Source organism: Heptranchias perlo, chromosome 18 (assembly GCF_035084215.1).
Source record: "Heptranchias perlo isolate sHepPer1 chromosome 18, sHepPer1.hap1, whole genome shotgun sequence".
In the NCBI taxonomy this organism is placed as follows: Eukaryota; Metazoa; Chordata; class Chondrichthyes; order Hexanchiformes; family Hexanchidae; genus Heptranchias; species Heptranchias perlo.
This window is the reverse complement of record NC_090342.1, coordinates 51,671,705-51,687,991: the sequence shown is the minus strand read 5'-3', so window position 1 is coordinate 51,687,991 and position 16,287 is coordinate 51,671,705. Positions and strand designations below refer to the sequence as shown.

Genomic DNA, 16,287 nt, shown 5'->3' with positions numbered 1-16,287 from the left:
AACTAGTTGGCGAGGGGGACCCACCGAGGTGCGTGTCTCTGCGCTGGTGGATGGTTGGCTCTGATGTGACGATGCACCCTCAGAGACCGCCATGTCCTCTGAGGAATCGCCCTCCGCGATCGCTTCACTCGCAGACGGCCCTGCAAGAGAACAGAGGGCACTATGAGGCATGTGGACCAACTTTACGGTGCGCCTGATGGCAGGTGATGATACGGTAACTCGCGATCGTGGGTGTTGAGTGTCAGCTTTCCCTTACCGGCCGTTTCTGCAGCGACACACTCGCCATCAGCCACCGACAGGCAATGTCGCGTGCGGGCGAGGTCGAGCGCCTCCACCTCTGCGTCGGTGAGCTCCACCACTTGCGGCGGGCCACCTCCGGTGCGTGCCCTTTCCCGATTGTTCTTGCTCCTCTTCTCCTGTCAAGGCAAAACACAGATGCGTGAGTGGGTGTGTATTGCATCGTGAGATGCATCGAGCATCGGTGTGAGTGGGTTGAGCGTGGGGCAGATGGATGGGAGGATGCGTGTGCCACATGCCCATCCCATTGCATAGGGATTGGGGTGTGTGGTAGTGTTCGGGTGGGGACAGGGACGGTGGGTACTTGCGGGCACGGCGAGGATGGTGAGTGAGTGGCTGTGAGGATTGCTGCAGGAGCGCTGTGGTGGCTCTGCAGGAGGGGGTTGTGATCTGTTTGGCGTGATGGTGGGGACGGGCTGTGGGAGGGTGCGTTGGTGTACTCACCTTGCCAGACCTAGTCAGGTCATTGAAGCGCTTGCGGCACTGCTCCCAAGTCCTTGGGGTGTTGGCCCTGCTGCTGACCTCCGCCGCCACCTCTGCCCATGCCTTCCTGGTGGCGGCGGCAGGGAACATGCGTCCGTCCGCAGGGAACAGCGTGTCCCTCCTCCTCCTCACGCCCTCCAGCATCAGCTGCAGCGCAAGGTCGGAAAAACGTGGCGCAGCCTTTCCCCTTGGCTGAGCCATCATCACCAGCCTACTGATTGCAGCAGGAGGGGCTTTGGGAGACTGCCCCTTTAAGTGGAGCTCCTGCATCGCGTCGACGGCACTGCGCATGCGCAGCCCGCCGGCACGCAGCTGGGGAGCGGAGAACCCGGAAGCAGGGCTTAATCTGTTCAATTATCCCGCGATCGCGCGGGGGACGCACGCAATTAGCCGTCCGCGTTTTCCACGCTCCCGGAGGACCACCCGCTGGGAACCCGCAGGCCTGCTAAATTCGAGCCCTTTGTGTCCTCCTCACAGCTTACTTTCCCACCTAGCTTTTATCATCAGCAAACTTGGATACATTACACTCGGTCCCCTCATCTAAGTCATTGATATATATTGTAAACAGCTGAGGCCCAAGCACCGATCCTTGTGGCACCCCACTAGTTACAACCTGCCAACCCTAAAATGTCCCCTTTATTCCTACTCTCTGTTTTCTGTCCATTAACCAATCCTCAATCCATGCTAATAAATTACCCCCAATCCCATGAGCCCTAATCTTGTGTAACAACCGCTTGTGTAGCATCTTATCGAATGCCGTTTGAAAATCCAAATATACTACATCCACTGATTCCCTCTTATCTACCCTGCTAGTTAGATCCTCAAAAAACTCTTAATAGATTTGTCAAATACGATTTCCCTTTCAGAAAACCGTGTTGTCTCTACCTAATCATATTATGATTTTCTAAGTGCCCTGTTACTACATCCTTAATAATAGATGTTATCATTTTCCCTACTATGGATGTCAGGCTAACTGGCCTGTAGTTCCCTGTTTTCTCTCTCCTTCCTTTCTTGAATAGCGGTGTTACATTTGCTACCTTGCAATTCATGGGGACCATTCTAGAGTCAAGGGAATTCTGGAAGATCAAAACCAATGCATCCACTATCTCTGCTGCCACCTCTTTTAAAACCCTAGGATGTAGCCCATCAGGTCTAGGGGATTTGTCAGCTTTTAGTCCCATTAATTTCTCCAGTACTTTTTCTTTACTATCATAATTACTTTAAGTTCCCCACTCTCATTAGACCCTTGGCTCCCCACTATTTCCGGTATGTTTTTTGTGTCTTCTACTGTGAAGACAGATACAAAATATTTGTTTAATGTCTCTGCCATTTCCTTATTCCCCATTATAATTTCTCCTGTCTCTGCCTCTAAGGGACCAATGTTTACTTTCGCTAATCTCTTCCTTTTTACATACTTGTAGAAGCTCTTACAATCTGTTTTTATATATCTTGCTAGTTTACTCTGATATTCAATTTTCTCCCTCTTTATCAATTTATTGATCAATTTCTTTTGCTGATTTCTAAAATCCTCCCAATCCTCAGGTTTATTACTTTTTTTGGCAACATTGTAAGCTTCTTTTAATCTAATATTATCCTTAACTTCTCTAGTTAGCCACGGTTGGATCTCTTTTCCCGTGGACTTTTTATTCCTCAAGGGCATGTATATTCATTGAGAATTATGAATTATTTCTTTAAATGTTCGCCTTTGCTTGTCTACCGTCATATCTTTTAATCTAATTTCCCAATCTACCTCAGCCAACTCGCCCCTCATACCTACATAATTGGCTTTGTTTAAATTTAAGACCCTAGTTTCAAACTTAACTACATCACTCTCAAACTCAGTGTGAAATTCTATCATATTATGATCACTCACTCTCTCCCAGACAATCCTTAACTATGAGATTACTAATTAACCCTGTCTCATTACCCAAAACAACATCTAAAGTAGCCTGTTCCCTGGTTAGCTCCTCGACATATTGTCCGAGGAAACTGTCTCGAATGCATTCCATGAACTCGTCCTCCAAACTAATTTTGTCAATTTGATTTGCTCAGTCTACATGAAGATTAAAGTCCCCCACGATTATTGCATTACCCTGTTACATGCAGCTCTAATTTCCTGATTTATACTCTGTCCAACACTATAACTACTGTTAGGGGGCTATTAACTACACTCACCAATGCTTTCTGCCCCTTCTTATTTCTTAGCTCCACTCATACTGATTCTACATCCTGATTTTCTGAGCTAAGATCCTTTCTCACTCCAGCCTTTATCTCACCCTTTATTATCAGGGCTACCCGCCACCCCTTTTCCATTTTGCCTATGCTTTCTAAAAGCCAAGTACACTGGAATATTTAGTTCCCAACCTTGGTCACCCTGCAACCACATCTCAGTAATGGCTACTAGATCAAACCCATTTAACTCTACTTGTGCCATTAATTCATCCATCTTGTTATGAATGCTTCGTGCAGTCAGATATAGCGCCTTTAATTTTAACTCTTTACTATTTTTCCCTGATGTGACTTTAGTCACTAATGTCCTATTATCTTTGTTGAACTCTCTGTCCCTTTCTGACACACTCTGCTTGTTTTCACCCAAATCGCTACTCTGCTCTATCGCCTTAACTTTTCTCTTTAAACTTATAAATTTTGCCTTACTTGAACTTTCCCTCCTTCTTATTAGTTTAAAGCCCTATCTAGCACCCTAGTTATTCGATTCACCAGGACACTGGTCCCAGCCTGGTTTAAGTGGAGCTCGTCCCAATAGAACAGCTCCCTATTTCCCCAGTACTAGTGACAGTGCCCCATGAATTTAAGCCCCTGCTTCCCACACCACTCTTTCAGCCACGCATTTAACCATCTAATCGGTTTGTCCCTATGCCAATTTGTGCATGGCTCAGGCCATGTTGAGTCATGGTCCTTTCTGCTTGTCAGTTGGGTGTTTAAAGCTGTAATGGGATAATGGAAAGGGTGCCATTTAGGATCAAGTGCGACAAAGGCCATCTTTGTACAAATCTATCTTATTATGAAATAAAAACAGTCAGCATCTGTAAAGAGAGGAAAAAATTTGGATCTGTACCCTTCATCAGAGCTGGAGATTGAAAGATAACCACGCATTTTAATGAGGACTTTTCGTAACACATTCACCATGAAAGAAAGAGAGACTTGCATTCTTGCGCCTTTCACGACCACAGGACGCCCCAAAGCGTTTTACATCCAATTAAGTACTTTTGAAATATTGTCACTGTTGTAATGTAAATACAAGATCCCACAATCAGTAATGAGATAAAGACCAGATTATCAGTTTTAGTGATGTTGGTTGAGGGATAAATATTAGCCAGGACACCAGGGAGAATTCCTCTGTTCTTCTTCAAAATAGTGCCATGGGATCTTTTTACATCCACCTGATAGAGCAGACTTGGTTTAACATCTCATCCGAGAGACAGCACCTCTGACAGTGCAGCACTTCCTCAGTACTGCGCTGAAGTACAAGCCTAGATTTTGTGCTCAAGTCTCTGGATTGGGACTTGAAACCAAAACTATCTGACTTAGAGGCAAGAGTGTTATCAACTGAGCCACGGCTGACATGATATGGAGATGGATGGGTTGGTAGTTAGTGGGTGATATCAGAGCCACGGACGCTGGTTTCTTTTGCTGTCCTGAGGTCAGTGTAGACTTCCAATAGTTGGTAGTGCGTCAACACATTAATCAGTTAACAGAATCAGAGTTCACGCTATTTCACTGTTGTTTCCCCAGGACTGCTGAATGTCATCTTTGCGAAGCAGAGAAAGGTCCTTGTTGAAATTATTTAGAGTATTTGCAAGATCTCAGGATAAATTCGGAAGTAGGAGACCATTCAGCTTATCTGAGTTCACCCATCCAGTAATCGAGGCATGGCAGGGCAGCTCACACCCGTGGAATGGGCATCTTGTGCCATGTGGGAACTCCAGGATGCTTCCCGTGTCCTGGACAACCACAGATGCAGGAAGTGTCATCAGCTGGAGGAGATCGAGCTCCGGGTTTCGGAGCTTGAGCAGCAGCTGGCGTCACTGCAGTGCATCCGCGAGGCTGAGAGCTATGTGGATAGCACGTTTCAGGAGGTGGTCATCCCGCAGCTTAAGAGAGTGCAGGAAGAGAGGGACTGGGTGACCTCCAGACAGGCAAGGAGGACCAGGCAGGTAGTGCAGGAGTGCCCTGGGGGCATCTCACTCTCCAACCAATATTCAGTTCTGAATACTGGTGAGGGAGAGGGTTCCTCTGAGGAGCGCAGCCAGAGCCAAGACCATAGCACCGTGGGTGGCTCAGCTGTAAAGGGGAGAGGAGAAAGGTCAGGAGAGCGATAGCGAGGGGAGCAGACAGGCGTTTCTGCGGCCGCAGACGTGATTCCAGGATGGTATGTTGCCTCCTTGATTCCAGGGTCAAGGATGTCACTGAGCAGCTGCAGAACATTCTGGCGGGGGGAGGGTGAACAGCCAGAGGTCGTGGTCCATATCAGTACCAATGATATAGGTAGAAAGAGGGATGAGGTCCTGCAGGCAGAGGTTAAGGAGTTAGGAAAGAGATTAACAAGCAGGACCTTAAGGATAGTAATCTCTGGATTACTCCCAGTGCCACGCGCTAGTGAGTATAGAAATAGGAGGATGGAGCAGATGAATGCTTGGCTGGAGAGATGGTGCAGAAGGGAGGGCTTTAGGTTCCTGGGGCATTGGGAACAGTTCTGGGGGAGGTGGGACCTGTACAAGCCAGATGGGTTGCACCTCAACAAGGCCGGGACCAATATCCTTGCGGGAGGTTTGCTAGTGCTGTTGTGGAGGGTTTAAATTAACATGGCAGGGGGATGGGAACCTGAGAGGAGATTCAGAAGGAAGAGTAACAAAGCTGGAAGTGGAAGGCAGAAAAGTAGTAAGTGAAATTGGAAGGTAACGGAAACAAAGGCCAGCAGCAAATCAGGTCAAAATAAGAAAAAATATTAAAAAGGCAAAATTAAAGGCACTTTATCTGGATTCACGCAGCATTCGCAACAAGGTAGATGAATTGACGGCACAAATAGAAGTAAATGGGTCTGATCTAATTGCCATTACAGAGACGTGGCTGCAGAGTGACCATGGCTGGGAACTGAATATTCAAGGATATTCGACAGTTAGGAAGGACAGGCAAAAAGGAAAAGGAGGTGGGGTAGCGCTGTTAATAAAGGATGAGATCAGTACAATAGTGAGAAAGGATCTTGGTCAGAAGATCAAGATGTAGAATCAGTTTGGGTGAAACTAAGAAACAGCAATGGGCAGAAAACATTGGTGGGAGTTGTTTATAGGCCACCAAACAGTAATGGTAATGTAGGGTATGGTATAAAGCAGGAAATTAGAAGTGCATGTAACAAGGGTAATACAGTAATCATGGGGGACTTTAATCTACATATAGATTGGGCAAACCATATTAGCACTAATACTGTGGAGGACAAATTCCTGGAATGTATGAGATGGTTTTCTAAATCAGTATGTTGAGGAACCAACTAGGGAACAGGCTATTTTAGATCTAGTATTGTGCAATGAGAAAGGGTTAATTAATAATCTTGTTGTAAAGGAGCCTTTAGGGAAGAGTGACCATAATATGATAGAATTCTTCATTTAGTTTGAAAGTGATGTAGTTCAAGCCGAAACTAGGTTCTTAAATCTAAACAAAGGAAACAACGAAGGTATAAGGCGCAAGTTGGCTCTGGTTGATTGGGGAACTATATTAAAAGGTATGACGGTAGACAGGCAATGGCTAGCGTTTAAAGAATTAATACATAACTTGCAACAAATATATATTCCTTTCAGACACAAAAACCTGGAAAAGTGGTCCAACCGTGGCTAACAAGAGAAATTAAAGATAGTATTAAATCATAGGCAGAGGCATATAAAGTAACCAGAAAAAGCAGTAAGCCTGAGGATTGGGAGCATTTTAGAATTCAGCAAAGGAGGACCAAGAAATTGATAAAGAAAGGGAAAATAGAATATGAGAGTAAACTAGCGAGGAACATAAAAACGGACTGTAAAAGCTTCTATAGGTGTGTAAAAAAAGAGACTGGCGAAGGCAAATGTGGGTCCCTTACAGACAGAGACGGGAGAATTCATAATGGGGAATAAGGAAATGGCAGAGCAATTAAACAAATACTTTGTGTCTGTCATCACGGAAGAAGACACAAAAAACCTTCCAGAAATACTAGAGAACCAAGGGTCTGGTGAGAATGAGGAACTGAAAGAAATTAGTAAAAAGAAATAGTACTAGAGAAATTAATGGGACTGAAAGTCGATAAATCCCAAGGACCCAGGGTTTTGAAAGAGGTGGCTATAGAGATAGTGGATGCATTGGTTGTTATCTTCCAAAACTCTATAGATTCTGGAATGTTTCCTGCAGATTGGAGGGTAGCAAATGTAATCCCACTATTTAAGAAAGGAGGGAGAGAGAAAACAGGGAACTACAGACCTGTTAGCCTGACATCAGTAGTAGGGAAAATGCTAGAATCTATTATAAAGGATGTGATAACAGGACACTTAGAAAATAATAATAGGATTGGGCAGAGTCAACATGGATTTATGAAAGGGAAATCATGTTTGACAAACCTATTGGAGTTCTTTGAGGATGTAACTAGTAGAATAGATAAGGGGAACCAGTGGGTGTGGTGTATTTGGATTTTCAGAAGGCTTTCAATAAAGTCCCACACAGGAGGTTGGTGAACAAAGTCAGAGCACATGGAATTGGGGGTAATATACTGGCATGGATTGAGAATTGGTTAACAGACAGAAAACAGAGAGTAGGAATAAATGGGTCTTTTTCAGGTTGGCAGACTGTAGCTAGTGGGGTACCGCAGGGATCGGTGCTTGGACCCCAGTTATTTACAATCTATGTCAATGATTTGGATGAGGGAACCAAATGTAATATTTCCAAGTTTACTGATGACACAAAACTAGGTGGGAATGTGAGTTGTGAGGAGGATGCAAAGAGGTTCAAGGGGATATAGACAGGCTAAGTGAGTGTTCAAGAACAGGGCAGATGGAATATAAAGTGGAAAAATGTGAAGTTATCCACTTTGGTAGGAAAAACAGAAATGCAGAGTATTTTTAAATGGTGAGAGGTTGGGAAATGTTGATACTCAAAGGGACCTGGGTGTCCTTGTACATGAGTCACTGGAAGCTTAACATGCAGATGCAGCAAGCAATTAGGAAGGCAAGTGTTATGTTGGCCTTTATTACAAGAGGATTTGAGTACAGGAGTAAAGATGTCTTACTGCAATTATATATGCCAAGTTATAGTCCAGCAATTTTATTTTAAATTCACAAGCTTTCGGAGATTTTCTCCTTCCTCAGGCAAACATTTGCCTGAGGAAGGAGAAAATCTCCGAAAGCTTGTGAATTTAAAATAAAATTGCTGGACTATAACTTGGTGTTGTAAAATTGTTTACAATTTGCAATTATATAGGGTTTGGTGAGACCACACCTGGAGTATTGTGTACAATTTTGGTCTCCTTACCTAAGAAAGGATATTCTTGCCATAGAGGGAGTGCAACGAAGGTTCACCAGACTGATTCCTGGGTTGGCGGGATTGTTGTATGAGGAGAGATTGAGTAGACTAGGCCAGTATTCTCTAGAGTTTAGAAGAATGAGAGGTGATCTCATTGAAACATACAAAATTCTTACAGGGCTCGACAGGATAGATGCAGGGAGGATGTTCCCCCTGGCTGGGGAGTCTAGAACCAGGGGTCACAGTCTCAGAATAAGGGGTAGGCCATTTAGGACAGAGATGAGAAATTTCTTCACTCAGAGGGTGGTGAATCTTTGGAATTCTCTATCCCAGAGGGCTGTGGATGCTCAGCCATTGAGTACATTCAAAACACCAAAGATCGATGGATTTCTAGATATTAAAGACATCAAGGGATTTGGGGATAGAAACATGGAAACATAGAAAATAGGGGCAGGAGTAGGCCATTCAGCCCTTCGAGCCTGCTCCGCCATTCAATATGATCATGGCTGATCCTCTACCTCAATATCATATTCCCGCTCTCTCCCCATACCCCTTGATGCCTTTTGTGTCTAGAAATCTATCTAGCTCCTTCTTAAATATATTCAGTGACGTGGCCTCCACAGCCTTCTGTGGTAGAGACTTCCACAGGTTCACTACCCTCTGAGTGAAGAAATTTCTCCTCATCTCAGTCCTAAATGTCCTACCCCGTATCCTGAGACTGGTTCTGGACCCCCCCAGCCAAGGGAAACATCCTCCCTGCATCCAGTCTGTCTAGCCCTGTCAGAATTTTATATGATTCAATAAGATCCCCTCTCATTCTTTTAAACTTGAGTGAATACAGGCCGAGTCGATCCAATCTCTCATCATACGACAGTCCTGCCATCCCAGGAATCAGTCTGGTGAACCATCGCTGCACTCCCTCCATGGCAAGTATATCCTTTCTTAGGAAAGGAGACCAAAACTGCACACAATACTCCAGTTGTGGTCTCACCAAGGCCCTGTATGACTGCAGTTATAGTGCAGGAAAATGGCGTTGAGGTAGAAGATCAGCCATGATCTTGTTGAATGGCGGAGCAGGCTCGAGGGGCCGGATAGCCTACTCCTGCTCCTATTTCCTATGTTCTTATATTCTAATATAGGAACAGGGGTAGGCCATTCATCCCTCGAGCCTGTTCCACCATTCAATTAGATCATGGCTGATCTTTACCTCAACCCCATTTTCCTGCTTTTGCTCCATATCCTGATACCCTTACCTAATAAAAATCTATCGATCTCAGTCTTGAAAGCTTCAATGTGCTACAATCCCCTGCATTGCAGCATCTCATTAAATGATTCCACCTGGTCTATCCAGGAGTCTATTGCACGTGTTGTTCAAAAGAAAAAGAAGGACTTGCATTTATATAGCACCTTCCACGACTTTAGGACATACCAAAGCGCTTTTACAGCCAATGAATTACATTCTGTGTGAAGAGAAACTTCCTGATATCAGCCCATTATTTACTTTTTACTCATTTGAACCTGTGTCCCCTTGTTCTACTCTCGTAATTTGGCTTAAAGTAATTTTCTGGATTTACATTTTCTGTACATCCGTTTACTATCATTAAAATCAATGGGCGAGAGAATACACTATGTTTGTTGAGCAGAAGACCACCAGAACCCATGTATGATCTATTGATGAATGCCTGGTATCACTGTTATGGAGGGGATTTATAAATGTTGGAATTTGCAGATGATGTTACATCCTGAGCATTCTAAACTTTGCCATTTCACATTGGCCGTATCACCCATCATCTGGAGGAATGTCTGATGTGGGAAACCTTCAATGAAACATTCCATATTGTGACTCAGAATCTTTTTATATGTCCCTAAAGATTATGTTGTCCTTTGCTGCTTCTACGTCACATTTACTTCATTCTGTTCCGCTTTTATTCCTCTCGTTTCTTGATCTATATGAAATGGTGACATCAATTTTATTTTCTTCTGTGCAGATTTATTCTCATGACAGAGTTCATGCCCTCCAAATATCGAGGTCGTATCTTGCCTCTGGGACAGGTGAGAGCAGAAGAGAAAGTGTGTGTGCTTTGAAAGGCTAAGAATGTGAACAGAAATTCAACTGTTGGCAAATTGATGGCTTGTATGGAGGAAATGCTTGGAGTCCATCATCTCAACAAAAAGTTTGAATGACAGTCTTGATGGGCTCTCTTCTCTGAGGAGATATTTTTTTCCAATCTTCAATGGAAAATCAAATCAGGAAAGAATGAGGGTAATTTGGACTTTGGGCGATCGGGAGAGATGTACAACGGGTGGGTAATCAGTATCGCCTGCTTCACAATGTCACCTCAGGTCCAAGTTACCTCCAATATCTTCCAGTTCTGCTCACGATCACCTCTTGGGTGGATCTACGACCCCTACATACATTGCGTGTGGAGATATGGGGGCGCCATTTTGATGTGCACTTTTTAATCGGGTGGGCAGTGGGCGTCTGGTGGAGTCAACGTGGGATCTGATCGATTGTCATGGCGGGCTCATCATTAAACTGCGATCGGTGAGCTGCCAGCATGAGGTGCGTACCCCAATAGGCAACCTGCCGAGTCGGATGCAGGAAACTGGGTGGGGGCCATCACTTGTTGAGGGCCTGCAGCAGCAGCTTAACTGGGTGGTGCATTTAGCATTGGCACTAAAAAGAAGCAGCACTGCAGAGCGATAGGCAACACATGCGCAGAGACTTGTGCTCCAGAACTAGCTGCGCCTCTAGCCAAGCTGTTCCAGTACAGCTTCAACACTGGCATCTACCCGACAATGTGGAAAATTGCCCAGGTATGTCCTGTCCACAAAAAGCAGGACAAATCCAATCCGGCCAATTACCGCCCCATCAGTCTACTCTCAATCATCAGCAAAGTGATGGAAGGTGTCATTGGCAGTGCTATCAAGCGGCACTTACTCACCAATAACCTGCTCACCGATGCTCAGTTTGGGTTCCGCCAGGACCACTCGGCTCCAGACCTCATTACAGCCTTGGTCCAAACATGGACAAAAGAGCTGAATTCCAGAGGTGAGGTGAGAGTGACTGCCCTTGACATCAAGGCAGCATTTGACCGAGTGTGGCACCAAGGAGCCCTAGTAAAATTGAAGTCAGTGGAATCAGGGGGAAAACTCTCCAGTGGCTGGAGTCGTACCTAGCACAAAGGAAGATGGTAGTGGTAGTTAGAGGCCAATCATCTCAGCCCCAGGACATTGCTGCAGGAGTTCCTCAGGGCAGTGTCCTAGGCCCAACCATCTTCAGCTGCTTCATCAATGACCTTCCCTCCATCATAAGGTCAGAAATGGGGATGTTCGCTGATGATTGCACAGTGTTCAGTTCCATTTGCAACCCCTCAGATAATGAAGCAGTCCATGCCCACATGCAGCAAGACCTGGACAACATCCAAGCTTGGGCTGATAAGTGGCAAGTAACATTCGCGCCAGATAAGTGCCAGGCAATGACCATCTCCAACAAGAGAGAATCTAACCACCTCCCCTTGACATTCAACGGCATTACCATCACCGAATCCCCCACCGTCAACATTCTGGGGGTCATCCCCATTGACCAGAAACTTAACCGGACCAGCCACATAAATTTTGTGGCTACCAGAGCAGGTCAGAGGCTGGGTATTCTGCGGCGAGTGACTCACCTCCTGACTCCCCAAAGTCTTTCCACCATCTACAAGGCACAAGTCAGGAGTGTGATGGAATACTCTCCACTCGCCTGGATGAGTGCAGTTCCAACAACACTCAAGAAGCTTGACACCATCCAGGACAAAGCAGCCCGATTGATTGGCACCCCATCCACCACCCTAAACATTCACCCCCTCCACCACTGGCGCACTGTGGTTGCAGTGTGTACCATCCACAGGATGCACTGCAGCAACTCGCCAAGGCTTCTTCAACAGCACCTCTCAAACCCGCGACCTCTACCACCTAGAAGGGCACGGGCAGCAGGCCCATGGGAGCAACACCACCTGCACGTTCCCCTCCAAGTCACACACCATCCCGACTTGGAAATATATCGCCGTTCCTTCATCGTCGCTGGATCAAAATCCTGAAACTGCCTTCCTAACAGCACCGTGGGAGAATGTTCACCACACGGACCGCAGTGGTTCAAGAAGGCAGCTCACCACCACCTTCTCAAGGGCAATTAGGGATGGGCAATAAATGCTGGCCTTGCCATCAATGCCCACATCCCAGGAACGAATAAAAAAAATCTATGGCCAGCAACCGCATAACATTCCCAATGCGTTAAGGGGCTAAATCCATAAGTGACCGCTCGGGGAAAGAAACATCTCCAAAAGCCCCATCTGACTTTTGGTGACGGCAGCTGATGGTCCCTTTAATTATGGCTGGAAATGGCCACCTCCCGACCTGTACCGCTCGTGATTGGTGGGCGGGAGCAGGGACTGGCGGTAGTCAGGTGACAGAGATGAAATTGACATCGGGGTCTTAATCATGTCACCTGACCCCCATTTGTCAATATGTTTGAGGTGCTCACCTGTTTCCTATTGGGGCTCTGGTCACCAGGATTCAGGTCCGCCCCAAAAAATCAGAACAGATGTCGACAGAGTCAGGCTACCTGCCGCTTGATCTTGCTTTCGCTATCATCCCGTTTTTAAACACAAACAGGGTACTAGTGAGATGGAAATCGTCCCCATGGAACCATAGAGGTTTACAGCACAGAAGGAGGCCAATTGGACCCTTTGTTCCTGTGCTGGCTCTTTGCGGGAACAATCCAAAACTAATGCACTGTCCTGGGTTATCTACAGTTGGACTGAGGAGAATTGGAGAAAGTAGTTTTGATAATATTAACGGTTTGATGTAGTCTTTACACTATTTTTGGTGCAACAGCAAAGGAGCTCAACTAAATTACCGTCCGTGCCATTTCAACGGAGTCATGAACCCATTTGTCTCAAGCACATTCATCTCAACAGCTGGCTGCGACATAGCCTTTTATCTGTTTCCCCTCCACTCTGGAGCTGCTTTACTCTCCTCAAATTTCAAATGTTCTTCACAGTCTGACGTATATATCATCATTATATATCTCTATCACCTTTCACCATGCGCCAGCTTTTGTTCTCAAAATCTGTTGATTTTACTCATTAAACACCATGTAAGGTTAGAATGCCTGTACAATTCACCTTCACCTGTAGCTCTACCCTCCTCTCTCTGTAATGTTAGAATGCCTGTACAATTCACCTTTACCTGTAGCTCTACCCTCCTCTCTCTGTAATGTTAGAATGCCTGTACAATTCACCTTTACCTGTAGCTCTACCCTCCTCTCTCTCTGTAATGTTATAATGCCTGTACAATTCACCTTTACCTGTAGCTCTACTCTCCTCTCTCTGTAATGTTAGAATGCCTGTACAATTCACCTTTACCTGTAGTTCTACCCTCCTCTCTCTCTGTAAGATTAGAATGCCTGTACAATTCACCTTTACCTGTAGTTCTACCCTCCTCTCTCTGTAATGTTAGAATGCCTGTACAATTCACCTTTACCTGTAGCTCTACCCTCCTCTCTCTGTAATGTTAGAATGCCTGTACAATTCACCTTTACCTGTAGCTCTACCCTCCTCTCTCTCTGTAATGTTAGAATGCCTGTACAATTCACCTTTACCTGTAGCTCTACCCTCCTCTCTCTGTAATGTTAGAATGCCTGTACAATTCACCTTTACCTGTAGCTCTACCCTCCTCTCTCTCTGTTATGTTAGAATGCCTGTACAATTCACCTTTACCTGTAGCTCTACCCTCCTCTCTCTGTAATGTTAAAATACCTGTACAATTCACCCTTACCTGTAGTTCTACCCTCCTCTCTCTCTGTAATGTTAGAATGCCTGTACAATTCACCTTTACCTGTAGCTCTACCCTCCTCTCTCTGTAATGTTAAAATACCTGTACAATTCACCCTTACCTGTAGTTCTACCCTCCTCTCTCTCTGTAATGTTAGAATGCCTGTACAATTCACCTTTACCTGTAGCTCTACCCTCCTCTCTCTGTAATGTTAAAATACCTGTACAATTCACCCTTACCTGTAGTTCTACCCTCCTCTCTCTCTGTAATGTTAGAATGCCTGTACAATTCACCTTTACCTGTAGCTCTACCCTCCTCTCTCTCTGTAATGTTAGAATGCCTGTACAATTCACCTTTACCTGTAGCTCTACCCTCCTCTCTCTCTGTAATGTTAGAATGCCTGTACAATTCACCTTTACCTGTAGCTCTACCCTCCTCTCTCTCTGTAAGATTAGAATGCCTGTACAATTCACCTTTACCTGAAGTTCTACCCTCCTCTCTCTGTAATGTTAGAATGCCTGTACAATTCACCTTTACCTGTAGCTCTACCCTCCTCTCTCTGTAATGTTAGAATGCCTGTACAATTCACCTTTACCTGTAGTTCTACCCTCCTCTCTCTGTAATGTTAGAATGCCTGTACAATTCACCTTTACCTGTAGCTCTACCCTCCTCTCTCTCTGTAATGTTAGAATGCCTGTACAATTCACCTTTACCTGTAGCTCTACCCTCCTCTCTCTCTGTAATGTTAGAATGCCTGTACAATTCACCTTTACCTGTAGCTCTACCCTCCTCTCTCTGTAATGTTAGAATGCCTGTACAATTCACCTTTACCTGTAGCTCTACCCTCCTCTCTCTGTAATGTTAGAATGCCTGTACAATTCACCTTTACCTGCAGCTCTACCCTCCTCTCTCTCTGTAATGTTAGAATGCCTGTACAATTCACCTTTACCTGTAGCTCTACCCTCCTCTCTCTCTGTAATGTTAGAATGCCTGTACAATTCACCTTTACCTGTAGTTCTACCGTCCTCTCTCTCTGTAATGTTAGAATGCCTTTTCAATTCACCTTTACCTGACGTTCCACCCTCCTCTCTCTGTAATGTTAAAATACCTGTACAATTCACCTTTACCTGTAGTTCTACCCTCCTCTCTCTTTGTAATGTTAGAATGCCTGTACAATTCACCTTTACCTGTAGTTCTACCCTCCTCTCTCTCTGTAATGTTAGAATGCCTGTACAATTCACCTTTACCTGTAGTTCTACCCTCCTCTCTCTGTAATGTTAAAATACCTGTACAATTGACCTTTACCTGTAGTTCTACCCTCCTCTCTCTCTGTAATGTTAGAATGCCTGTACAATTCACCTTTACCTGTAGTTCTACCCTCCTCTCTCCATTGGTTTTATTCAGTCTGATAAAGGGACACCTTTGCCTTCCTTTGTCCAATTCTGATGAAGGAGCTTCAATCAAAATATTAACCCCTCTTTTCGCTCTCCAGATTCTGACAGACCTGATCTTTGTTTCCAGCACATTCTATTTCTCATTCAGATTTTTTATCTCGAGAGGGTACAGATCATTCAATTATTTTTTCTTCTTTTCATATTTATTTTCATTTGTTTCTTGCAGATCTTTTGGCTCATTGGATCCACTATAGCGATTTTACTGGCCTACCTAATTATTCCCACGTTGGGCTGGCGTTGGCTTGTACGTATCTCCACCATACCGAGTGTCATCCTGCTGGTGGTGTTTAAGGTGAGGGAAACAAATCCTTCTATTCTCAGAACCGCCATTTCAGCTGAGTCAACAATTCTTTGATCCATTTGTATTAAATTGACAATAGAGAACAGTAAAGTCACTGTAGGTTATATAGAGGGGATACAATTCATATAAAGAGCAGGTACAGATCCTACATAGACAGGGTACAGACCCAATATAAAGAGGGTACAGACCCTAGATAAAGAGGGTACAGACCCTATATTGAGAGGGTGCTGATCCTATATAGACAGGGTACAGACCATATGTAGACAGGGTACAGACCCTATATTGAGAGGGTACAGACCCTATATAGACAGGGTGCTGATCCTATATAGACAGGGTGCAGACCATATATAGACAGGGTACAGACCCTATATAGACAGGGTGCTGATCCTATATAGACAGGGTGCAGACCATATATAGACAGGGTACAGACCCTATATA

At 44.9% G+C, this 16,287-nt stretch overlaps 1 protein-coding gene across 2 annotated transcripts in view; it reads left to right on the top strand.

The window, feature by feature from the left end:
- Positions 1–16,287, top strand: part of svopl (SVOP-like) — a 127,643-nt gene that overhangs the window by 70,339 nt on the left and 41,017 nt on the right. For both annotated transcript variants that reach the window (XM_067999906.1, XM_067999905.1), the window contains exons 7-8: positions 10,266–10,329; positions 15,715–15,840. In XM_067999906.1, the coding sequence (XP_067856007.1) occupies positions 10,266–10,329; positions 15,715–15,840 (190 nt within the window). The remainder of the gene's footprint in view (positions 1–10,265; positions 10,330–15,714; positions 15,841–16,287) is intronic.